Genomic DNA, 24,623 nt, shown 5'->3' with positions numbered 1-24,623 from the left:
CACACGCTTGTATCTTTTGAGAGTTGCCGTGTCTATACTCCCGAGTGAACGTATACAAAACATTTGAATTATTTAAAATGGATTTACTGGTGTTGAATTACAAAACACAGAACACTGAAATCTGTAATCTGTGGTGTTAAACCGTTATTTTTATTTACAGAATAAATCCGGAGCTAGTGGTATACCACCCCCACCTGTACCAAAAGAGGAATCGAGAAAAATGCAGCCTTCGAGCAATAAAATCAAAGCCAAACAAGAACCCGATTATGAAGTTATAGAGTTCGGACAATATTGCAATACACCACTTCCATCAGCTAAAACAACAAGTAGGTGATCCTTATCTTCACCATAGATGTAGATTCTAATTAAGAAATAATTCTAATCAATTATTAAAATTCAGATATACTTTTCTTATTATATATTTTCAAGTATTCGAAAAGAGATTATTTTGAAAAATATTGAGAACATTCATAATATATATTGAAAACTTGAGGATGTAAATTGAAAAAAAAGTGTTGACTGATTGTTAAAATGGTTCCAAGAGAAACTGAAACATTAAAATTCTATGAATTCAGACAAAATCTGAATGTTTATCATCGGACAAATTGTTCCATTGTAGTTATACAAATCTATCTAATATACAAAATTATCGTGTCACAGTGTTAGTTGCCATCCTCATCGAAAACTGTTTGACCGATATTCATGAAATTTTATGTGTATATTCGGTAGGTTTGGGAATAGGTTTTAATCTATTTTTCATACCTCTAAATTATAAGGGTGTTCCACTCCAATCTTTTTTTCTTTATATATTATACAAAATCGGCCAAGTACCGAGGTGAAAATATATTAATAACACGAGTGCCTATTATACCCATACATGTTCCAATTCATTTCAAATGTGTGAAGTTTCCATATAGATTGTCCCAAGGTCCCAAGGTCAAACAATGTCCGTTCGTGGCTTGGATTCGAGTGGGCAAACCATCCATTTTGTTTATTTAGGCCAAACATGGACTAACGAAAAATATTGTACACACTATTTATAGCATCAAGTGATTAATATTATTTGTAAGTGTTATTGATAAGGCAAGATGTCGCTGTTTTGCTCAGTTTTTCCATTCTACAGATATACTGGGTGATGATATTAATGCAAAGAGTTTTCAGATTCCAATCAAACCGGAAAACATTGCCAGCTATGTGGTTCGTCGGCACCATCCGTTCAGTGCGAGGAATGCGCCCAGATATTTTGTTTATCCTGCGACGACATGTACCACAGACACCCCAAGCGACAAACACACACCAGAAGAGTGAGTTTCATTTTATCAAATTGTAGTTTTTGTAATTATTTGTATGTAATGCAGTCATAGGTGAATCATCAAGATTAATAAACCCCTGAAGAAGCCAGCCACTCGTGCTAGCGAAACATTAGAATGCAGTTCCAAACTACGACGGCCTTCAAACCCGAATGAAGACATTTACACCGAAAATTTCGGCCGCAAAAGCCTTAACCAATTTATTGGACTTCAATGAACTATATCGGATGTCACACAGAATCTGTCTGCAAAATTATTTATTTAATTTGTCTCTACACTTCGACGTTCTCGCATAAACACCTCTTTCAAACATCCTAATATTCGAACATCCCTATATTTTTTTCAGCGACTCGAGCAGTCGATTCGACCACCTCTGCCGCCCAAAGGAGAACCTCCCTCCGCCCCCGTACCGCCTCCTCGACGCCACCGCAGGGCCGGTTCGATGGGACCGTCTCCATGCCCAAGCCCAACTCCTGGCAGACGCAATCAGGTAAATACTAGCTGGTTTAGTTGTCTAAGCTAGTAGGTGTTGCAAAAATTTCAATTATTCAACAATAAAAGCATATTTGTTGTAACAATATTGTAAATATGGGGCAAATAAAATAAATTGTTAATGAGGAGATTTTGACTCTAAATTCAAAGCCTTATAAGATTTTTTATATGTACGTAAAAAATGAAATTATTAGCGTGATATTTAAATGGCCGCTAAAAACATTGCGATCGGATCTATGGTCTCGAAGTTTGAGGAGAAAACGTTTTACTTATACTACTTCGACCTCTTAGGGATGATGTATTTCTAAACCATTCAAATATAATCAAGCTGGAACATCAGTTTAGGCCGTGAAAGTCTATGTTCTCATATCACACTGCTATTTTCCTGCTGTGTGGTTCCATCACGTTGTTCTTTGGGATCCCAAAAGCCGAAAGAAAGGGCAAAAAATCGTCATCAATGGCCGTTATTGTAACATAACCTTCTCACCCACATTTATCGATTCCAAACAGGGCTGTTCATAAAAGAAGAAGAAGAACTTCGTTGTTGGGAGGGGAAATGGAGAAATCTTCAAATTTTCCCCCTTTCCCAGTAAAAAACGGGAAAAATAAATTTACAACACAGTTTTGACTAAAAATAAGATTTATTGTGAAGTAAGCATTCATTTGAGATCTACACCATGCAAATTTCATGTACGTAAATGGAATTATTTCATGCGTAAATATCTGCCCTCGCAATTTTCATCACATATTCAATATACTTATTACTCCATTATATTTTTATTAATACAGTGACACCTAGCTTGAATTAACCAACGAATATTTAGCTTTATAACTTGGTCTAGAGACAACCACCCAGGAACTGATCGATATATAAGAAAAAACTTTCGGATATGGAACCACTGAAGGTGGGAAAGGTTTTAATCAGTCTATCTGAGATATTAAAACCCGAAAATGTTCAAAAAGTTATTACGATTGATAGTTGAGACATGACGTTTTTCAGATCATAACTATAACAAACTCAACTTAATAGAATTCCAAAGTGCTGCCTAAGATTCGAGAGTATGAGATGCTTGAGGGAAGAAAGCTATCACAAAAAAGACAAATTTGATAAAAATCCTTTCTGTTTTTTGGTTTCCATACCTACACCTTAACAACGCAATCATCGTACCTAAATGCCTGCCCTAGCATTAACTTCTTAAGAATATTACAAAAAATATCATTCTTGAAACATTTGGCGATGGGTTTAGAAAAATACTTTGTAAATAACCTTCTCCCTGCGTAGTAAGCTTTTCATGTATCCACCAGATCCTAGTTTACGAAAGGTAATTAAGAAGAAACCTGTGAAACTTGAAGCGATAATATAGGTTATTTTTTAGGTTTTATCCTCGACTATGCCTAGAAGGGACAGCACCGGATTTTCTCTGAAGGATAAAATGTCAACTCTGAAACGGGGTCTGATGGGGAGCAGACCACTGCCGCCTCCGCCGCCACCTCAATCGCCGAATGAAGGATGTAAGTGGTTTCAATTTTTTTATTATTCTTATTAAGTGAAGACTTAGTTCAATTTTCCTATAAGTTCAATTCAAAATATTCCTGAACAAATTATTGATGATTTCTAGTAATAGACATGAGTTATGTTTTCTTCTTCTTCTTCTTCTTCTTATGGCTCTGCCTTTTCGGCAATTTGCCAATGAGTTATGTTTTGAACTTTCGAATTTAAAAATCCTAATCGATACAATTTTTTGCAGCATTTAAATCAGACTTCTCTAAAAGTACTCATTCGAATGACTTCAAGCAATTCGATCCCCCTAGTCCTAGTCCATCCCTTCAGCAGAGATACAGGCAACATCAAATTGCGATGAAGGGACCCACCCCCAATTTGTCGTCGACTGTTTCGCATTTTGATCAGGTAATTTCATATCATCCTCAAAATATCATTATCGTTAATATTGAAGAACAAATATATTTAATTGATCTATGTAAGTTATGAATAAATGAGAAATGAGCATGAAAACAGTTGGGTTCCTCAAGGCGTGATTCTATTGACACTTTTATTATATTATATGAACTGTGAGTGAACCTTTAAAAAAGACTCTATTCAATAGAATGGCTGAACAAATTGTCTGAGCTCTGGTTTCCTGGCCATGCTTGCTGAAGCTGCTGACTTCCTTGTAAGAGAGGGCGCTGCAAGCGGAGTAGAACCTGTCATTGGCATTACCATTTACCATACAAACACCACAAAGAGTTCAAGACTTCTGGTAAAATCTACCGGGATTGACTCATTACAAAACATTTATACATCCTGCGAAACATGTCAGATTACAGCAGGAATTTACCTACGTTGTCTTAACAGGCCTACTCGTAGCAGGTTACTGTCGTTCTGAATCGTATAAAGAGTTTCAGACCAATCAGTTCTGTAAGAAGCTAGACTCATTTGGTGGAGTTTGAATTTGTCTGAAACACATTGAACCCTTATGGTTGAATCTTTTCCAATTCTTATATTTCCTATATTGAGTTCTACTTCAGGATGAGGCATACTTATACTTGAAAAATTCGCTCTACAGCCTTCTAGCAGAGACAGCGGCTATCCAGAATGGGAAATGGATGAATGGAAAAAACATCACACTCGAGGCGGAAGTATAACCGGCTCGGACGTGGGAAACAGGGTGCAGAGGAAACTCAGCAACACTTCTTGTCCCCCTCACTCGAGAGGGGTACCGCTTAGCGCTTCTGTGTTCGACCTGAACAATCCCATGTTACATCATTACCAACACGGATTTTTACCGATGCAACAGGTGAGTTTATTCAGTTATTTCATTCATCACGATCTTTTCATTTCATTTTTCTGACTTCTTCAAAGTAGCAATAAGTTGGGAACCGTGTTAGGAATCACACGTTAGAAGGTAAGACCCCCGTGGTCTTTAGCTCGCACAAGTTTCGACTTTTCAGAGTTGTCGTTCGTAGAGGGTGACAGCTGGTTAACGGAAAACAAATTTTTAACAGATAATATGATTTCTTATTAAATGATAAATATAAATAATTATAATAAATAAAGTATTCAACCTTCGTGAATTATCAATGCAACACGGAATTTTCAGGAAGAGCCTACAGATAAATCGAAGCGAGATAAAACTAATCAGACACTCTAAAAGTTCTCTACTGAGGCCATCGTTTGATTGTGACTATTTTACGTACTTGACCGTGCCTAACGGCTCCAGACAAAGATATATTCTTGTTCAATACCTCAGCAAGTTTCCAGAAACCCCTCAGGACATTTGTTTTATTTACTCGATGATTTCTTTCTCTCACTATCTCTTCTGTTTTTTCTTTTCGTCCTTTTCCTAGAGATCTAATGTATCAGGATTCTGAGATTCTCTTTTTGATATTTTCTGAAGAAAATTTACCGAAAAATTTAAATTGATCACAGTATCCACCACCCCTATATATTCCTCTCTTATTTGTTGCAGGCACAATCCATGGCTCAACTCAACTACCCTCCCCAATGTTGCCCGACCGGTTGGATAAATCCGATGGGCTACGACGACCACCGCGGCAGTAACATGAGCTTGAACGTCGTCCCCGGAGGTTATCCGATGAATCCGATGTGGATGGGCACTTGGCATGGAGCGCCGCCGTCAACCATGTACCCCTATCCTGTGCCAGTCAATCACGTTCATGACTCCAGGTCCTGCAGCCACTCGAGACCAGCCTCGCCCACGCACAGCGTCAAGTCCAGGAAATCGACCCTAAGCAGGAAGAGCAGGAAAAAATACAGGGATGTTGACGAAACGGACGACGAAAGGGACCTGGACGACAGGAGGTCGAGTTTCAGCCACACTGAAAGGAAGTCTTTGGGGCGGTTTTCCACAAGAGAGCGAAATTCGATGCCTCGGGAAGTCGCTAGAAGGAACACCATCGACAGAATCGAAAGAGGGTCCGTGGTTAGAAGCAGACAGGGCTCTTCGAGCGAGACGGACGACGAACTCTCCGAAAGTCAGAAGGAGAGCGACGTTATTAACGAAGAGTCGGAGTACGACAACAAGGCGGAACCGTTTGAAATTGAAGTACCGGACGCCGATTGGGAATGTGAACATTGCACGTTTGTGAATGAGGCAGGCACGAGGGTCTGTCAAGTCTGTTGCAAGACTCCGACTTCGGGTGCCAAAGTTGTCAAGAGCGAAGCCAAGAAAGTACGTGCTGTCCCGAAACAGAAACCCCCAAGTCGCAAAGAAACTGCGGCCCAGAAGAACCTCTCCAGCGACGACTACAGTAAAGACAACAGCGAGACGGAGTCCGTGCGAAACAAGCTTGAGCGATTGAAAATATCCAACGACCCCGCCAGGCCTGCGCTCCTAGATACCAAGAAAGGTAGGACCAGTAGAAAGATATCATTTTGGCCCGGAACCAAGTTTGCCTCCTTCCCGAACAAATAATCCAGAACTCATACCTGTATGCCGTTTTTTTTCGTGTGTTAACAATACTAAAACGTGTGTGGTTGTGTCTGTAACTAATGTAAACGTCTTCCCGTTGTTGTTGTAGGAGCCGAAGAGTCCCGAGATAGTGCGAGTGAGATGGAGCGGATAAACGAGAGTGTAGAAGTGCAATCTGACGGGTCGGTGCGAAGTGTTTTGATTAGTGAGGACGTACCATCTTTCAGTGAAGTACCGAATAATGCGTTAGGTGAGGAAACCGCCGTAGCTTTGAAGTGCAAAAAAGGCGGGAAAGATAAAAGTGAAGGCTACGCTTTGGAGAAATCTGAGAAAAAAATGGTAACCACTTCGACTGGGACTTCTCCGCCACCTCAGGATATGTCAACACAAGTAAGTTATTAAAAAACATACTCGAAAATTAGGGATCTTTGATGTAGAACTTGCATAGAAGGTGTATAAGCGTGAAAACTATGAGTCAGTTGTAGTGAATACCATTGTAACAAACTCTAACTCAACCATTGAAAACGAATAAAAGTAATAAATAGGAAGAGGAGGTCTTGTGATACTTCGTTTGATAGGCATGTCGATTCTGTATTTGATATTTTTGTAATTTTGGAAATGGGATTAGCTGTTCTCGAATAATTAGCAGTTGATTTCATTATAGAAACTTGCAAACAAATGATAATTATTATAATTGTAAGGACATATGTATTCAAAACTCATGAATTCACTCCAAAAAATGTTCAAAATGTTCATCGTTCACTCCCTATCAATGATGAAATCTTCATTGTGAGCACCTCTTTTTCTACCTATGAGTTCTGAAATGAACTGTGATTGTGATATCATATCAGGTGATCTAGTGGGTCATTCTATGGGACCACGTCTGCCTGTCTATCGGTTCAAATAATTGACGAACCCAAATGAGTATTCAACTCATGTTATGTTCCAGCAAGATGAGGAACTTATTCATTATCTCAGACTGATTCGCAAGTGGCTAAATGACAATTATCTAAATCGGTGAGAAGGGGAACGTGATTCCGTAGAATGACCTGTTAGATTACCGATATATGACGCCCTTAATTTGTTTGTGGACATTCATGGAATCTATTGAGAAGCTACACTAGTTTTACTTCGGTTATTATGAATTTTTTTCACATTGTAGAAGTAATAGATTATTCTCCTCATCAATAATGTCATATAATCATTCATTGATGTAATCTATTTTTCAGACTATCGAAGAATCACAGGAAATGTCTGTTTCTAGAAGCCCTCAAATGCCAAGAGCCAGGTCAGTTAGTAGAAATAGCAGACGAAGCTGCTTGAACCGTTCTCTGTCTTTGCGTGCGCCATCATCGCAAAGAAGAAACTCGGAGTGGTCGCTACATAGGTCTTTAAGTAGACACTCCATCACCACCGATTCACAGGTACGAAAACTAATTTTATTGACTGATTTATTGACGAAACCAGTCACTTTCTCTGTTTTTAGAGCTTACCGGGCAGCAGAGAACACAGTCCGATTCCATTCGACTACGAAGAAGAGCCGTATTTCCAAAAAGGTTACGAAAAAGAGAGAAAACTTCAGCAACTCCCTAATGGCCGATTGACGCATAGTACGTTAGACTTGAGGAAGCCGGAACACCACCGTAGACCGAGCCATCATGACTTGGGATATTACAGGGTGCTTCATTAATACTATTACTTTCAGCCTCTCGCACAAATAGGTTTAAGACACTTATAAGGCTTTGATTTTAGAGTTGAAACAAACACCTTTTTAATACATTCCCTTCATTGAACCGATTATAACACGTACATTGTCTCAGTTCACCACATGCTTCACTTCTCGAACGAGACTAGGTATTGAATCAAATTCATTTCAGATGGAACATTCCGATCCAAGTCACCTTAGGTTAGATTCGTACCAGCACGGAGAGAGAGACTATCCGAGATCGATAGAAAATGGATTCCACAGACATGATGCCTTCAAAGCCTCAGGGATGGAACTAGTGAAACTTCTGAGAGTAAGTTGAAAACATAGATAGATAGTCTCTTCTGCAAGAGTCATCAAGTACAAATGTAAAACAAATAGTAAAAACCAACATATACAGTACGATTGTAGCAAAATCTCATATTTGTACTCATATCAAGTGGTTTTAAGGAAGCTGAGCAATATAAGTACACCGCAGATGAAGTCCAGGCGGCTATTCTGCACTGCAAGGACTCAAACCCAATAGAATGGTTGAAACAACATTGGGATTCAATCATAAGCAGAGTTCGAACGTTGGCCACCCAAATGGGTCGCGAGGAACCCATGAATATCGTGGGAACTGTTTCCGAGAAAGAAGCCCGCGAGGCTCTCAGAAAACACCAAGGAGATTTGTGGCCTGCTGTGGAAGAGTGCGTCGAACAGAGACAGAGAAAGGTTTGTATCAACACATTAAATTTTCATTTGAGAACTATTTTTCATGACAAATACTTCTAATTTTTATGCCTTTCTGCTCGATCATCAAAACATCATACAGAGTCAGTTATTGGGTGGTCAGTTATGAGTAAATTCTCTATAACTGTTCGAAGAGGTAGCTAGTCACAACAAGGTGACATCATTTCAAAATTTGTATGGAAAAACTGAAAATTATTTAAAGCTTTGTATAGTCTTGATTCAGTCTTGGTCAGTTATTTCTTATTGCAGTTAGTTGGTATTATACAAATGTCTTCTTCTTCTTCTCTAAATTTATGGACGTTGCTTCCCACTCGGGCGCATTTGTCCAGACTCCTCCTATCAAATTGACATCAATTTGACAGAAGCTCCGTCGGTGGCACGCAGCGGTCTTGCTCGAAGCAATGCTGCCACCCCTTTTTTGTCACACTTTTCATGATAAAAAACAATATATTTTTTATTGTCGCCTCCTGCTCATGAGATCTTCTGGTTTTTTTCAAATATATATTAATTGGGTCGCCTCCTCTTCGGGAGACCTTCGGATTTATAATTCACATACATGGCCCCTTTACGTGGTTATCCGAACCACCCGGCCTGGATACCGGCGTGAATAAAGGGGCCCTCAAACTTCACTTTTTAAAAACTCTCACACATTTCGGTGTTTTACACAGTGGACTAGCACAACACAAAACGGATAGCACATAGCATCAGCGTACCTTCTTTGTGGGCGGACGTTATCAGCACGTCCGTTCTCTGCCACGGCCACCCCGAAACTGTCAATATAGTAGTTGTTTCAGCAATTAATGTGAAACGTCATCTTAAGAATGAACAGAAACCGATGTAGCTTGAAAAGTAATAATTTTTGTGATCGAACATTGTAGCTCCTATTGCAAAAACAATTTGTAACATTTTGTGGGAGGCTTCTTTGTTTCCGAAAATTCCAAAGTCTTTTTCTTTTTTTTTCAGTACGCTGACTTGGCATCTCGAGGAGATTTCAGTAGAGAGGATATCTTAACAGTGCTGACGGCGAATCAAGGTGACTTGGAAGCGGCTTTTAACGAATTGGGCAAAACTCAACTCAAACCGTTCTTGATGAGGATTCGGGGCCCGCCGGTTGGTACTGAAAATGAGGCAGGTAATGAGGGGGCGACGCTTAAAATGATAAGGGGTGAAGGTGAGTGATAATTTCGTCAAGATACTCGATTGATAACACCAAGTTTTGTAGATGCGTCTGCGAACGATAAGAATACGAAAGAAGAAGCAAAGGCGGTAAGTACAAGTCCCCCTTTCGATATAAACAGCTCCCCTCAAGTAAGTACCTCCACCAACACAGTTTCAGATGAATTAGAAACAACGCAACCAAGCTCGCTAGAAGATAAGGTTAGACTAGATTCTCTTGAACTAATCGAAAATGAAATTATGAAAAACTTAGAAGACATTAACAACTTTACTCAAAATTTGGAAGATAACAATGTAGTAGCCGAGAAAGATAGTAATAAAATTATTGTTTTGGAAGATGAAACCGTGGATGATGTCAATATGACGAAAAACAAAGTCTACGTGGAAAAAAGTAGAACTGTCAAGCAACTAGTCGATGAAACTTCAGAGCAACCCCTTCCTTTCGATAATGCTACAAATTCAATGTCGGAAAGTGAAAGTAGTGATGACTTCCAGAATCTCGACTTCATGGACGCTGTTGAAAGCCCTATCAGAAGTCCGGTTAGCTTGGAAATGGATGAACGTCCACAGGATCCACTACATCCACGAAAAACTAGTATAAGTACGCTCAATATCATGCTATCTACTGTTGAAACATCTGATGAAGCACATCAAGTGAACGAACACGATGTAATACTTGAGAGTGAAGCTTCACAAACTTCACAACGTGATAGTTATAATTCAGAGAAAAATGTTAATGAGAGTCTTGCCAATCCTGCAATAAGCAACACCTTCACTACAAATATAGTTCTTCCGACTGTCGATGGCATTGCTGCTGGTAGCGATACATTTTTAAATGAGGTCAGTTTGACAAAAACAGTTGATGAAAAGCCCGAGGAGAGAATAAACGAAAGTTTTGGAGCCCAGGGTCAATCCACAGAATCTGGAGATGAGACAGAGAAATGGTCCTCAGAAGGCATCCCAAAAAATGAACCCAAAAAAGAAATAGAAGAAAATCTAAACGACAGTTCAACCCAAATGATGCAAACTGATACTTCAGAATTTGAAGACTTCAAAAGTGTGGTTGAAAATGTTTCAGTAGTTCCAAAAGCCATTGTCAACGAAAATGAATTTGACCAACATAAACCAGAAGATGAAAACAATTCAGAAAGTTATATATCAAATTATTTCAGCGATAAAGTAGAAGAAGGGGAAGTGATGCAACCTAACCAAGAGATCGCAAGTGCTGAAATTGTTCAAATAAAAGAAAATGAGGAATTATCAATTTATCAAGTGGAAGTAGAATTAGAAGCTAACGATAATGATGAGCAATTGCAGATAACATCACCTGAAATGAAAATCGTTGAAACAGAGGAAATAAATCACTTGATTGAAAATGATGCTTTAAGAAACAGCGAATCGAGTCTTGAGAAAATTGTAAAAGAAGATAGTAAGGAAAGCAAGCAAGGAATTTCTGCAATGAAACTGCTTGTATCCTCATCTCCGAAAAAAACAATTGTGAATACTGGGATTGTGGATCAAGAAAACGTCAAAAATGATGAAGATTTTGAAATCAGTCCCCCAAATACGGGTACTGCAAAGAAACCACCGAGCCTTCATACAAAAAACAATATAAACAACTCCAAATTAACCAGAAAACAAAAAAAGAGCATGAGGAAAAGCCGAAAACGTGCAGAGAAAAGAGCCTTGCATCGAGAGTCTAGTACAACAGAATCGAGTAGTGAAATACAAGACGAAGCGGACACAAATTATTCAAAAATCGAAATTGAGGCAGAAGACAACAAAGAACCTGTAGAAGAAAAAGGCGCAAACACAAACGCAGGGTCCAATAAACTCAGTAGAAGGAAACCGATCAAAAAAAGCGACAGTCAGAAGTACTCTAAATTCAAAAATAAGAGCAACGAAAACTTATCTTCTGCAACAACTCCTGTATTAGACGTAGTGGTGGAAAACGAAGATGTCAAGAGAAATGCAAAACCTTGGGCAGATATTAGTGAGAGCAAAGAAGATAAGGCGACAAAATCAACAGAGGAAAGTCGAGTTGAAACAGAGAACGCTTCAAAACAAGTCGTGCCCGTTGCTGAACCTGATCATGAGAAAAAATCCCTAAAAACATCAACCACTGTACAGATGGCACAAAACAAACAAACAACAATTCCAATAGCAAGGAGGCCCTCTAGAATCCCACTTCCGAAGCAGCGCTCAATCTCTAAGGCTGACTTGAAACAGCCTCAGTCGCCTTCTGCTAGTAAAATCCCAATAAAAACATTTCCGCAAGCAATGGGAGAGAAATCAAGCACCTCTAAGATAGTTCAGGAAAGTGTCGAAGTAAAACAGCCAAGAAAGGAAGAACCACCAGACGACAAACCTTCCAATGATGAACGAGTAAATTCTGTTGCTACAAATGAAGAACCGCTACCTGATTGTAGCAAGAATCAACAGAAAACAAGCAAAGCGAAACTTTCTGCGGTCAACAGAAGCTCTTTCGACTCAACGACCAGCTCTAAACAACTCTCCTACACGAAGTCTCTGGACAACGACAGCGATTCTTCCGTTTCAGACAGCAACGTAGAGGAACTACTCGACCCTATGACAGACGAAGATAGCTATGAAGAGTTTGAGGACTACGAGGAGGTTCTCGAGTCGAACACTGAAGATTACGAAGACTTCGAGAAGAAGAACTCTAACGTTTCTAAGGAACTGAATATAAATTTGTCTCAGATAAGCAAAAGAGTGAACAGGCTTACGAACAATTTGAAAGAAGTCCCGATAAAGTACAGCATCGAAGAAACATGCGAATCTGAAGAGTTTTCTTCGGAAGAGAATCGAGCCGAGATGGAGGAAGGGGAGTTTTTCGAAGACGGTTTTGAGGAAAGCAAAGAGGAGCTCGCCAAGAGCGAACCGAGTCTAGAAGTTAAGGAGCTGAGTGAATTGGAACTGATGGAGGTGAGAATGTGAAAATTTGAATCGTTGAGGTCTCCCAAACTATGTTTTTGTTTAGAATTCCTATACACATTACAATATCTATCTGAATGTTATAAGAAAATGTTGAATTGTTTCGACAAATTTACTCATCAAAAAGATGGGAGGGCAAAGGAATAATGTCTGGCTGACCTCTTGTTGAATGACAAGAAAATTAGTTTAATTAATGTGGATCCCTTGATTCTGGCAATGAGAGAACATTAATGAGCAATTCGTAAGATGTTCTTGCAGTCTAAAGTGTATTTCCATTTGTCAGTACAGAACAAAGTGTACGACGGCGCCATCTGTGACTTTGAGAGCGTATTAAAACTTTGCTTTTCCATGGGGAGATATCCATGCTTAATTGAACTCAGACTTGAACTTTAACGACAGTTGAATCCAACAATGCATTTAATAATAATAATAATAAAGGCCCTTCATTAACTTGTGGTTCAATTTGTCTTGACTGCTTTGTTTTTGAGCTGTTTTCGATTAATTGGAAGACAAGTCGAATAGCTTCCAAGCAGCAAAATAACCTCATCTTTTATCTACATGAAAAGAGATTCTCTTCTATTTCCCGAATGTTCTGAGCTGAAACACGTCAAAAGAATACAATGTTCATATTTCACCTCTTCATTCCAATTTTTAGAGCGAAGCATTTCTTGGGTAATGATCCTATCTGTAGTTTTTTCCTTAGCGACAAGCTCGGAGATTTTTAGCCGAAGGTCAGGTTACAAACTACCAACAAGCGGAGTTGGCTGTGAGTTTGATGGCGCTGAAGTTTTCCGCTGAGGAAGCTCTCGAGGCGGTCAAAGACTGCAATTCGCTGGATGCTGCCATTTCTTTTTTGCAGCAAGAATGCGAGTTGTGTGCCGGAAAATACAAGATGAACCAGGTAAAGTGTTTTCTTTGAAATAGTCAAGAAAAATACATTTTTGAGTATTTTTCAGATCGTATCGATGTTGAAATGCACACACAGATGTTGCCAGGAGTGCGCCAAAAACTACTTCACCGTTCAAATCACCGACAGGAGCATCATGGACTGCACGTGTCCATTTTGCAAACTACCCGATCTCACCGGCACCGAAATCCACGAAGACGAAGTCACCGATTACTTCGGAAACTTGGATATTCTCCTGAAGGGCATTCTAGACGGACCCGTCCACGAACTTTTTCAACGAAAACTGAGGGACAGAACTTTGATGCAAGATCCGCATTTCAAGTGGTGCGTACAGGTTAGGTTACTTGGGATTATTAGACAAGTGACGATTTTTATAAGCGATATTTTCAGTGCTCTTCCGGATTCATCGCGCATCCGCGTCAAAAGAGACTGATTTGCCCTGACTGTAAGTCGGTTACGTGTGCTAGTTGTAGAAGACCGGTAAGTCGTAGTTACTGGGTGAATTTGTCAAAGAAATGCTTCAGGCTTTATGAAATCAGTTCATACGTTCGTTATAACCAAATAAAAGTTATATATTCGTTCAATATGAATATGATAATATGCTTGGGCCTGCGCTTACACTCAAATTCATCGATTTCGCCAGTTGACCGCAAAATAACAGTAGTTATAGTAAATAACACGACCTAACTAAAAAAACACAAACATTTTTGAAATGCAACATCTATTTTCGGTACACATAGTTTCCATAAGTAAGATGCAGTGACAAGTTACAAGTGCAACATATAATTGACATGCAGTTATCAGGGTCAATCATACAGTGTGGAAAGATTCAACATAACTGTGTAAAAAGGTAGCCATAACACTTCAAATGAAAGGGATACTCACGAACCAACAATCGTTCAACTAATGACTGAACTGATTTTCACATACAGGTTGAAAGCACCAGCATCTCTTTCACCATTTATTCCGAAATCTCGAATAGGACAACTGAATATAATACTAATAATGCATTTTACTATGTGAATTATATTCAAAAACCCATACACAGAACACAATATCCCAGTTCACACTAATTTTTCAGTGGGAAAAGCAGCACGAAGGCCTCACCTGTGAGAAATTTGCCCAGTGGAAAGACGCCAACGACCCGGAAAATCAGGCTTCAGCGGTGGCGAAGCATTTGGCGGAGCACGGAATCGACTGTCCTAAATGCAAATTCAGGTATGCCCTTGCCAAAGGAGGGTGTATGCACTTTACGTGCACTCAATGCAAGTACGAGTTCTGCAGTGGTTGCGGTAAGCCGTTCATGATGGGGGCCAAATGCACCATAAGCCAGTACTGCGCCAAATTGGGATTGCACGCCCACCATCCGAGGAACTGCTTGTTTTACTTGAGGGATAAGGAGCCTCAGGAACTTCAACAACTCTTAAAGGTAAGTTTAGGATAAATACCGACTCGTTACTTGGTGAAAACCAATAACGCTGAAGTAGCAGAAAAACACCCTGTTCAATGACGTATTTCCATATTTTCCATCAAATAGAAATTGTGTCTAGTACTAACTTTGTCATACTAACGACAAACCTGTTTATTGGCGAATTCAGTAATTACCAATATTAGAGTTCTGAGTATTTGACCACCGATCAGCAACCTGAAAACCCCAAGCTGCCGCTCGACCGAAGACAGCGCCACAAAAATTTTGGTGTCAGGTGTGGGATGTTTCGGATGATTCAATATTTTATATTTTGAAATGACTCGAAAGTTTTGCATTGACTTTTTTTGGGTATCTTCCCCTCCCAATCTAGCCCACTACGTAAATTCTAAATATTTCCCATAATGAAATATGTAGTCCGTAATAAATTTGTCAATTTTCTCCAAACGATAGGGTTAATGATAATGAAACAAAGTTATATCGTTTTTTTTAATTTCATCACATCACCTATTTCTAAAAATGGAAGTAACGCTGACTGAAATTTTAATACTTGAAATTTACTTCTTATTACAGGATCACAATGTAACATTCGACACAGAAGTTGCCAATAAGGGAGAGAACCCCACTGCGGTACTTAAGTGTTTGGTGCCATTGCAGAAAGAAACGCCAAGTGGCTTAGTGGATACAATTTGTAACAATGAGGTCAACGCTGGCCAGGCGGGTCTTTGTAGGTAAATAACGAAATGATGGTGTCAGATTTTTCCTCAAACCATGATTATTCATTAGCATCGATCGTATTCGATATGCTCCAGAATATTATTCAAACAGAGAAATCACTTTGAAGTAATATGGAGCACTTCAAATTCGACCGTTACTTTTGATAAGTCACTTTCCCGTAACTTGTTTTATTGTCAAAGACCGAAGATTATCAAACACGACTAACAAAATTTTAGGCACCATTACATTGAATATTTGTGTCAACTGATCCGTAAATATAAAGTCGACCCGATAGAAATGTTGAACGCCGACGATTTAGAAACGGTCGTTAGACGAGCCGCTAAAAAATTACCGCCCAACTGTTTCGGAACTCCCAGAGAAATGTACCGCCTGCGGCTCAAACAGGTAGATGAGAACGTATGCTGTTTCTTTTTCCAGTCAGGAGAGTTTCATTAGGCAACGTAAATTATGGTCGTACAAAAATTTGAAACAATAAAGATCTCCAGACAGCAACGCCATTGTATGCCAGATCGAATAATTATAATGATTGTGTAATGTTTCTAGGGAATTTGTTCGATCAACATATACATTATTCTTTCCGTGACATCCCCGGAAAAAGAAACAGCGTACTAACTTCCAGATCGGTCTAACAATATGTCGTTTGTGTGTGTGCAGGCTACACTACATCGAATATCTAGTTGGGCTCATTGGCAGACACAAGCTGGATCCTGTCCCCATACTCGACTTGATGGAAGTCGGTCAGGAACTGAGAAGGAGGGGTAGAGAACTGCCCGAAAGATCTGCATGGAGCAATGACGCAGAGTACAGAGATATATGCGCAAAGGTACGTGGGACGCTTCTAGGAGAGCTAGTCTGTCAATGTGCCCAACTCACTAGCTTACTGTTGCTTGAAAAATCTGCAATTTACGAATGGAGTTCTTAGGAGTTGTTGCCTAATTGCATGAATTTTATTTAATAGTTGAAAAACCGGCCTATATGTTACTATGACAATTATGTTTATGAACTAAGTTGTTCTACAACAAAAATTACTTGATTTCCTTAGTTTTTCTGTTTTATTTTCTATTACAGCCAAATATGATTCGAAATCTATGATAGAATAACTGAAATATCAATTATATCAAGCAATGAAACGTGAAATGAAAATACAATAAAACGAGTAAAATAATCAAAATGAAAATGACCACACAGTAAAAAGAATAAAAATAAACACAAATCTCAAATAAATGGTTATTTGTTTATGAATTACTCACCATACTTATTTGATATAAAATTGTTAATGTAATGTCACATTTTCTTACAATTTTTGTTGAGTTGGATTTCAATATCGTCTAGATTACTTTCCAAGTAGATCTGATGAGTGTTAGAATTTTACTCCTAGCAATACATATTTTTTTTTCAAATACGTGATCCTAAATTGTGACTTGTGAATCTTTCATCCAGCTAACCTAGATGTCTTCTTCATTCTAAGCAGTTGTGGCCCTTAGAAGTGAATCTATTTTGACAGTGCAGTCATATTAGCCACGTCTTGTAGAAACAGAGTTGCCACTATCATGACTTACCAATAAATCTCAATCACTACAGAATATTTTCAACTGCATTTTCATAATTGAATTATTCTAATTATTTCACAAGGTTGACCTTTTCCGTTTTTCACTTGTTAATTGAGTCTACACCAAAAATTGTCTGAGCATAGCAGTTGGGTTTCCGTCTTGCGAGTCTATGCAAGCTTATGAAAATTTAACTTTCATATATATATGAAGCATGAACACACACAAAAATACGAAATCGCTGAATTTGTTACACAATTATTTATACTTTAGTACGAAAATGAAATATCAAATGGCAACCCTGAGTCAAAATATTAGTTACTTCCAATAATGAAATCAAACGTCAAAACAAAATAAATTCAAATATATATTTAGATTTGATCCTAGTTTGCAGTACTAAATCAATGAAAAACGGAACTGTGCTATCATTATCAGTTTAAGGAAGCAGTTTTGTGTTATCTAGAAACACTATAATTCCAGTAAAAAATAATTCGTACTATGATGAAAATATGAGATTCCAAGCACGTGGAAACAAAATTCCGAAATCGATTTCTTAGTTCAAATTACCAATAGTTTGACAGTATCAAACTACAGCTGATACGGTGTTGCCGTTTAACTATCCTGAATGAATACATGACATATAGCCTGAACACAGACATCATAATATGGACTGGCCGTGACGTTACTTTTACATATATTCTAGTTGCGGATTACACTTGGCCACTGCGTTACAGCACCATGTGACCAAACTTTTCACAAAGTGACGTAAAAAACGTTAAGATTTGAGTGACGTAAATGCCAATCTCTTCATCTTTTTTTAATTGTTGGAGTCAATGTTCTCTCTTTAATGGTCAGTCCACATTATGACCCCGCTGAGTCTGAAATTCCGTTAATCAAAAAATTGATTCTTCCTTGTTACTCTTAATCTCATATATATTTATCTAGCTTTCTTCAATGATTGAATTCAATTAAACGGTGACAGATACAGTTCCAACACGCTTCCAACTTTTCAAGATCTTTTCATATCAACACTGATCTGGAATATTTATAACCCATACTTTTGTTTTTCAGATTGTTATGGACCAAATTCCTCTGGAGTGAACCTATTTAGACTAATAACTAATATAGTCTGTGAATCAGAGTTTCCAATGATGAATTGTGTGATTGGTTTTGTTATAAATGATAATATTAGTGAAAGGAAATAAAACTATTATTTATACCTTACATAATTTTTTATTTACTATAAACCCTTTAGAAAATGTTTAAGATTTGTCGATGGACTACGAGATTTATTAGAACTGTTGAGAACCTCACTCAACTTATTAAGATTTTTGTTTTTCTTCTTCTTTTTCTTGGCGTTTTCCTTAATATTTTTCTCAACAGTCGGGACATTTTGGACACCGCTGTCTCTTTTACTGAGTTTCAGTTTTGGGGTATGCATTATTTCAGAATCCAAGGAAACTGTGTCTGAATTGTCTAGCTTTGGAGTTTTCTGGTGTGTGAGTGACAAAACGACATCTTGATTGAGACCACAAAATTTGTCACGTTTTTTCTTTTTCTTCTGTTTCACCAATGTAGATGATTTTGATTTTTTAATTTTTTTTGGTTTCTCTAACTTTATGTCGGTTTCTTTTTGACAAAATTTACATGTTATAACCTGAAATTAAAGCATGAATTATTTCACTTTCCATTTTCATCAGTTTATTGAATGAATCAATTTATTAAATCAATCAATCAAAATATGTTAAATCTTTTTTATGTAATAAATGGGCAGTTTAAAAAAAGTTAAAAAACTGTTAATATTCCAAATCTTTCCAACCTTTTTTTTTGTGTAACTGAAACATCTTGTAAGAGTTGCTCAAGCACACAAAATGCAGTACCATACAGTAAATGGAATTTACTGACTGTTGTTCAGTTTGGAACTATCTTCTTATGCCTATGCGATTCTAGAAAAAATTACTCTTAAGTGCTGTTTTTTCTTGCATATGGCGCAGTTTTCAAAACATAGCAGAACATAAGTAGTAAAGTTGATACTAATAGTATGAAAATCTGTATCTGTCTCATATTGTTAAATTAAAGTAACAGTGAATTTGATACAGTCCATTTATTCAATTAAGATAAGCAATAGCTTATCGTAGTGATGACAACAATTTATCATTATTTACCATCTGCGTAATAGGAAGACTTGAGCAGTATCATGTTTATGAACCCCAGAAACATAACATGTTCATTTAAACATTTACCAACAATAACTTTAAAGTAAGTATTTAATGAACATAGTTTTAAATAAGAATTAAAGAGGAAAAAATTGTGAGTAGTTGTCAAAGAAGAATTATTGCCATATAAAGTTGAAAATAAAATAAATAGAAAAATAATACATTTATTTTGTAGGGATTTCAAGAGTTTTAAAATAATAGAGATCCCACCTCCTTAGCAATGTTTTTCACAGCATAGCATCTGGATGATAGTTTTATCCATACCTAGTCTAATGGATAATGTTGGTTTCAACACAGTAGAGTAAGAGAAACTGAAGAATACACATGCATCATCAACAAAATATGTAATAGAACAAATACTTTATGTAGCACCCTTTTTTCTACCGATGAAAAAAACAAGACAGTTAATGCTTGCGTTTAAACTTCAATCAATAATAGTTCTTATTTGAATGATATCTTACATTCAGTATATCAAAGAGAGATAGCCGGACAAATGTGAGTTGTCGACAATTAATTTTTCAGACCTTTTATATTATTTGCATGTTGTTTATTGAAAAGTTTCAGTTTGATTAATGTTTTTTGTTTTTACGTAATAATTAATGAAGGTGCTAATGAATGACAGCTTTTACTATTACTGAATTTCAAAAACACAAGCAATTCTTTTTTAAAAGGTTAGGTTAGGTTGTTTGGAGTATTAGCCATAATGTTCTGTTTTCATAACCTTGTGTCAGTTTGTGGATTCATATCGAATGCACAAATTGATAACAAATGTGCATTCTCTCATCAGCCCAATTGTAGAATTGTGTTGAAACTTACCAAATAATTCCCTTCAAAATTATCCATTTTCTTGAAGTATTTTGTCTGATAACTTGTCAGAACCAATCCTTGTTTCAATTTTGAATTTATCTTCTTGGCAAATTTATGTTTCTTCGGACCGGACTTTATTCTGTAAGATGCAGGTCCTTCCGACCAATTGAGCAAACATCTCGGGCACCTTTGATTTCCTTTTACTACACTTGTTGGTAGAAAAGTGTTTCTTCTCAGCTCTATTAGTCTTCTCTTTATGCTAATCAATCCGTATAAATACAGAGTTTAGTACTTAATCTTAGGAGAAAAATAGACATTTCATAAAGATCTATCACAAACAATAAATTTATATTTCAAATAAACTTACAAGATACTTACGAAAATGCCGATTGCAGTATGGGTTCCTTAAGCTCTTCGGATGTTGAAAGATTATGTAAATACTGTATGGAATTTTGAGATAATTTCATCTCATCTTCAAGAGAAATACTCATCTTATACGTTTTTCTCAGGCGATCGGAGCTAAACCAAGGAATATAAAATGAAAAAGATGTAATATACTAAAATTATAATCTACTAAGAGCTTTAACTTTTTAATAATAACGAATTACAATCTGATACCAGACAGTTTTTTCTACTGTGACCAGACCACTTGATATTTGAAAAAAGTGAGGTTGATTGAAACCATTCTTCTTCTTATCTTTCATTGTTTATGATACTATGATCAGAATTATGTCAGGATGATCCTTGACTACCTAGCCATTCTCCAGTGATTGTCCTTTTTTTGGTTGTCAGTCACGTTTTATGTGTCACGTATGATAACTTGTACTTAAAAAATTATTGAATTCTATTCAAGAGATAGAGATGAAAAAAATCAATATGAATATTGGCTGCGAAAATAAGTGATACGTCATGATTTCTAACGTTATTTTCAACATTTCAAAGTTTTCTGAGTATTGTGTGCTCAATGAATTGACGGCTGAGAACATAAATTCTTGTTTAAGTTGTGTGATTGATGTTCCTTTCATAGTCAGAAATCAAATTGGTTGAACACGTCTAGCCCCATTTATCTTGAAATCAACTAGATTTCTCAGTGGATAATCATGGACAGTACAAACATTTCGATGTTGAAACTCAGAATTCTTTGTGTAAACGGCTTACGTACCTGGCAAGTAGAGCAGCTTCCGTGTTGCGATTTATTGAAGCTCCCAGCTTGGGCATTCATCTTGTCGGTGGCACTAAACCCATTTCATCATTATTTACGTGTTGTTACAATTGATGATTCATTTTCTTAACAGGTGGGGAGGTGAGAGATCATAGTTGAGAAGAGACTTTTCGCTTCCAAGGACGAGGGGAACTGATGTATAATGTATTCAAGAAAAACTTAATTGTGATATTTCCACTGAACAGTTTTATAAAAACGCAACACGTGTTTCGCTATACAATAGCTTTTTCATTCGTGTCTCCTCCCAATCATATATCATGGTTGTTCTCATCGACGAGGGAGCGGAGAGTCACTTTCATTTACGTTTTCTCGTTTTGTTGTTTACCGTACAAAATCCGTACATTGTAATCTTATATATGTATTTTATATATATTGTTGTCCGCCGGGATACGATCAATATCGTACTCGTACACGTGCACTGAAATAGTTTGAGGTGAGACAGCCTGAATGGTAAATTACTCCAGGTAACGTAGCCATAAATATAAATGACAGGCAAAGCAAGTACAGTAATAAAAAGTCCTGGTCTACTGTGCCGAAGAGAAGCAAAGACCATAAAAAAGAGAAGAAGAAGTAGTCAAAAGTCAGGTTATGTTTCCAGATTTTGACTTTGACGTTTGGGATTCAAATTTTCTAAATAATTGAATTTGTTGATATGGAGTGTATTGATATTTGAGGAGTCTTTAAGCTAAAAATTACATTATAATTGATAAAATGAATCCAATATATTTAGCAGCGCTTGTATTATCCCATTTAACATTTGTATTAACCTACAAAGATAGTTTTACAGAGGAACTGCTTTTGAAACCTCTCTACAGTGAACAAGTATATGCACATTTCCAGTTCTCTAACAAGTGGGACATTGATTCGGAAACAGAAACATGTATGTTGAAGACCTCTGAAAATGTTCATCACCTAAAATATTCTCATTTGATCCATTTTCAGTCAACCATAGTCGATTATTCCCAAGATCCTTAGGAGAGATAATCGAACGATTTAACGTACAAGAACTTCACGTTAGCCTTACCGGAGGCCTGTGGAGATATGAAAACTGGGGTTATCCTGTTACAGATGCAGCACCCGGCGCAGAGGTATGGGCTTGGTTCTATCCAAGTACAAAAGATGTCAACAAAAACTGGAAACTTTTAGCAAATTCCCTTTCCGGTTTGCTCTGTGCGTCCCTCAATTTCATTGACACATCAAATAGCGTCAGCCCGGAGTATTCCTTCAGGCCCAGAGGTGTCACTGATTCGCCCAGTGTCAACAATACGTTCTTAAGGTTAGTGAATATGAGGAATAAAGAACACGTTATTTGTTCTGTACTTTTCTCTATAATAATAATAATAATTGGTTTTTATTTTTATCTTGGCGGAGTTTAGCTTACGCTATTCTACCATTCGAATACTACCTCATGCAGTGCAACCGTTACCACGTTGCCTTTTATAATGTCTACCGCAGTAGTAGACGAAACATCGGGCATAAAAACCTGCAGAACACGGCCAATAAACCCAAAAAAAGCTTTCACACATTTTTTCAGTTTTATTCAGATTAACCAAAAAAATTGAATTTTTTCTAGGTATGCTAGTTTGCCTCGCGAAATCGTCTGCACAGAAAACCTCACCCCCTGGAAGAAGCTCTTACCATGCGACTCCAAATCCGGGCTTGCCTCTTTGTTGAACTCTGGATACATACACAATACTCGATACCACTCCATTGGGTTACACCTGAGGAGGGTTTGCAGGGACGAGTCTTGCCAAGCCTTGTCATTGGACTTGCAGCAGACCGTATCGTTGGTGTATGATTACGGTATTTTAGGCACCAAGGACTGGTCCCTTTCCAAGCTATTCGGACAAGGAGTAAACGGAAACTGTGTGTTGGCAGAGAGAAGCGAAGTTTACGTGGACATGACGAGTGCGGAGGCTCAAAGTTTTGAATTAGAACCACAACCGCAGGAGGTGATGAAATCTACGAGAGGAGGTTACGAATCTACATTCGGCAAGTATGTCATCCCCAATAGATTCTTCAACTTGTACGCGAAATACCCGGAAAAAGACGTTATATCCCTAAATTCCCCACCCCCTTTGCACGCCAGCCAGTATCTGACAGGATATGGTCAGGAAAGGGGAGGTATTGTAGTGAAGGTTTACAACAATCACTGGAATAACTTGGACGTTGTGCTTCTGCAGAACATTCCCTGGTACGTGCCCGTTTACTTGCACACCCTCAAGGTAGAGTCCAACGGGAGAATTATCGAGCCTGTTGCACTTAGGTACGTCCCTGGCCGGCAGAGGGAACGGCCCTACTACCTGGAGGTCTTAATCAAATTACCCCCGCGCTCCGTGACATCCGTCTCCATAGACTTCGACTACGTGTTCCTCAAGTGGCAGGAATACCCTCCAGACGCGAATCACGGGTTTTATATCGGGTCTGCGGTGGTTTCTAGCATACTACCGCTTGCTCGTAACTACACGGGACTCCCCCAGGAAGGCTCTAAGATCTCCGATAGTTTTAATGCATCGCGTAGCGGGTACTTTGTGCAAATTCGAACCGAAAATATGGTTGTGACTTTGCCGACTCCTGACTTCAGCATGCCGTACAATGTTATTTGCTTGGCTTGCACAGTGGTAGCGCTTGCGTTTGGGCCTCTGCACAATATCACGACTAGGCGGCTGGTGCTGAAGCCCAAGAAGAAGGAATCGCTGCTAGTCAGGTTGAAGAAATTTTTGACTTCTTTTAAGAAGTAACGTGTTTGATGTGTGGGATTTTTTTTAGTGTATTGTGAGTTTTTTAGAAGCAGAGACTCGCCTTGAGATGCAAGTTGATTGTAAACAGAATTTTTCTTCAATTATCGAAGTAATAGAAAATATTTGATTATGTTTTTAACATTATTTCATAATGATATTCATCGGATGGACATTTTCTTAGCTGGTTTTGTATTCTGGAAACAAGTAGATATGTTTACA

At 37.9% G+C, this 24,623-nt stretch overlaps 3 protein-coding genes across 8 annotated transcripts in view; 2 read left to right on the top strand and 1 right to left on the bottom strand.

The window, feature by feature from the left end:
* The window catches only part of LUBEL (Linear Ubiquitin E3 ligase), a 32,977-nt gene extending 13,901 nt beyond the window's left edge, over nt 1-19,076 (top strand). Inside the window, exons 3-23 of one of the 5 annotated variants that reach the window (XM_023159342.2) lie at nt 161-326; nt 1,162-1,304; nt 1,657-1,800; nt 3,179-3,314; nt 3,551-3,711; nt 4,367-4,597; nt 5,270-6,170; nt 6,342-6,622; nt 7,462-7,656; nt 7,719-7,910; nt 8,110-8,250; nt 8,388-8,651; nt 9,633-9,840; nt 9,892-12,791; nt 13,504-13,701; nt 13,757-14,041; nt 14,098-14,187; nt 14,789-15,136; nt 15,707-15,864; nt 16,526-16,694; nt 18,490-19,076. In XM_023159342.2, coding sequence (XP_023015110.2) covers nt 161-326; nt 1,162-1,304; nt 1,657-1,800; nt 3,179-3,314; nt 3,551-3,711; nt 4,367-4,597; nt 5,270-6,170; nt 6,342-6,622; nt 7,462-7,656; nt 7,719-7,910; nt 8,110-8,250; nt 8,388-8,651; nt 9,633-9,840; nt 9,892-12,791; nt 13,504-13,701; nt 13,757-14,041; nt 14,098-14,187; nt 14,789-15,136; nt 15,707-15,864; nt 16,526-16,694; nt 18,490-18,519 — 7,341 coding nt within the window. In that variant the 3' untranslated portion in view covers nt 18,520-19,076. Of the gene's footprint in view, nt 1-160; nt 327-1,161; nt 1,305-1,656; nt 1,801-2,975; nt 3,125-3,178; nt 3,315-3,550; nt 3,712-4,366; nt 4,598-5,269; nt 6,171-6,341; nt 6,623-7,461; nt 7,657-7,718; nt 7,911-8,109; nt 8,251-8,387; nt 8,652-9,632; nt 9,841-9,891; nt 12,792-13,491; nt 13,702-13,756; nt 14,042-14,097; nt 14,188-14,788; nt 15,137-15,706; nt 15,865-16,086; nt 16,256-16,525; nt 16,695-18,489 lie in introns of those variants that run through there. The other 4 variants (XM_023159343.2, XM_023159344.2, XM_023159345.2 and 1 more) reach the window with 4 other exon arrangements.
* Nucleotides 18,629-21,117, bottom strand: LOC111504675 (uncharacterized). Of its 2 annotated transcripts, XM_074173383.1 has the most exons (4): nt 21,029-21,114; nt 20,820-20,960; nt 20,451-20,700; nt 18,629-19,075 (listed from the first exon to the last, which is right to left on the bottom strand). In XM_074173383.1, exons 2-4 carry the CDS (start codon nt 20,930-20,932, stop codon nt 18,659-18,661), a joined length of 780 nt encoding a protein of 259 aa, XP_074029484.1. In that variant the 5' UTR covers nt 20,933-20,960; nt 21,029-21,114; the 3' UTR covers nt 18,629-18,658. The 2 variants fall into 2 exon arrangements, with proteins under 2 accessions (XP_074029484.1, XP_074029485.1); XM_074173384.1 differs by having other exon boundaries at nt 20,451-20,738; nt 20,820-21,117.
* Nucleotides 21,118-22,254: 1,137 nt separating this feature from the next.
* PIG-T (Phosphatidylinositol glycan anchor biosynthesis class T) lies at nt 22,255-24,535 on the top strand. Its single transcript, XM_023159350.2, has 3 exons — nt 22,255-22,543; nt 22,606-22,939; nt 23,237-24,535. The coding sequence occupies exons 1-3, from the start codon at nt 22,375-22,377 to the stop codon at nt 24,402-24,404; spliced, it is 1,671 nt and encodes a 556-aa protein (XP_023015118.2). The 5' UTR covers nt 22,255-22,374; the 3' UTR covers nt 24,405-24,535.
* Nucleotides 24,536-24,623: the final 88 nt, after the last annotated feature.

Source organism: Leptinotarsa decemlineata, unplaced genomic scaffold (assembly GCF_025532065.1).
Source record: "Leptinotarsa decemlineata unplaced genomic scaffold, Ldec_3_MD MMD2_tig00000232_RagTag_RagTag, whole genome shotgun sequence".
Lineage (NCBI taxonomy): Eukaryota > Metazoa > Arthropoda > Insecta > Coleoptera > Chrysomelidae > Leptinotarsa > Leptinotarsa decemlineata.
This window is presented reverse-complemented; position numbering and strand designations above follow the sequence as displayed.

What these genes read in the sequence shown, in the direction of transcription:
- PIG-T (XM_023159350.2), top strand. Translation starts at nt 22,375, where the DNA reads ATGAATCCAATATATTTAGCAGCGCTTGTATTATCCCATTTAACATTT. An exon ending in TGATTCGGAAACAGAAACAT is followed by an intron (nt 22,544 to 22,605) that starts GTATGTTGAAGA and finishes ATCCATTTTCAG; the next exon opens with TCAACCATAGTCGATTATTC. An exon ending in GTCAACAATACGTTCTTAAG is followed by an intron (nt 22,940 to 23,236) that starts GTTAGTGAATAT and finishes AATTTTTTCTAG; the next exon opens with GTATGCTAGTTTGCCTCGCG.
- LOC111504675 (XM_074173383.1), bottom strand. Translation starts at nt 20,932, where the DNA reads ATGAGTATTTCTCTTGAAGATGAGATGAAATTATCTCAAAATTCCATA. An exon ending in ATACTGCAATCGGCATTTTC is followed by an intron (nt 20,701 to 20,819) that starts GTAAGTATCTTG and finishes CGGATTGATTAG; the next exon opens with CATAAAGAGAAGACTAATAG. An exon ending in ATTTTGAAGGGAATTATTTG is followed by an intron (nt 19,076 to 20,450) that starts GTAAGTTTCAAC and finishes CTTTAATTTCAG; the next exon opens with GTTATAACATGTAAATTTTG.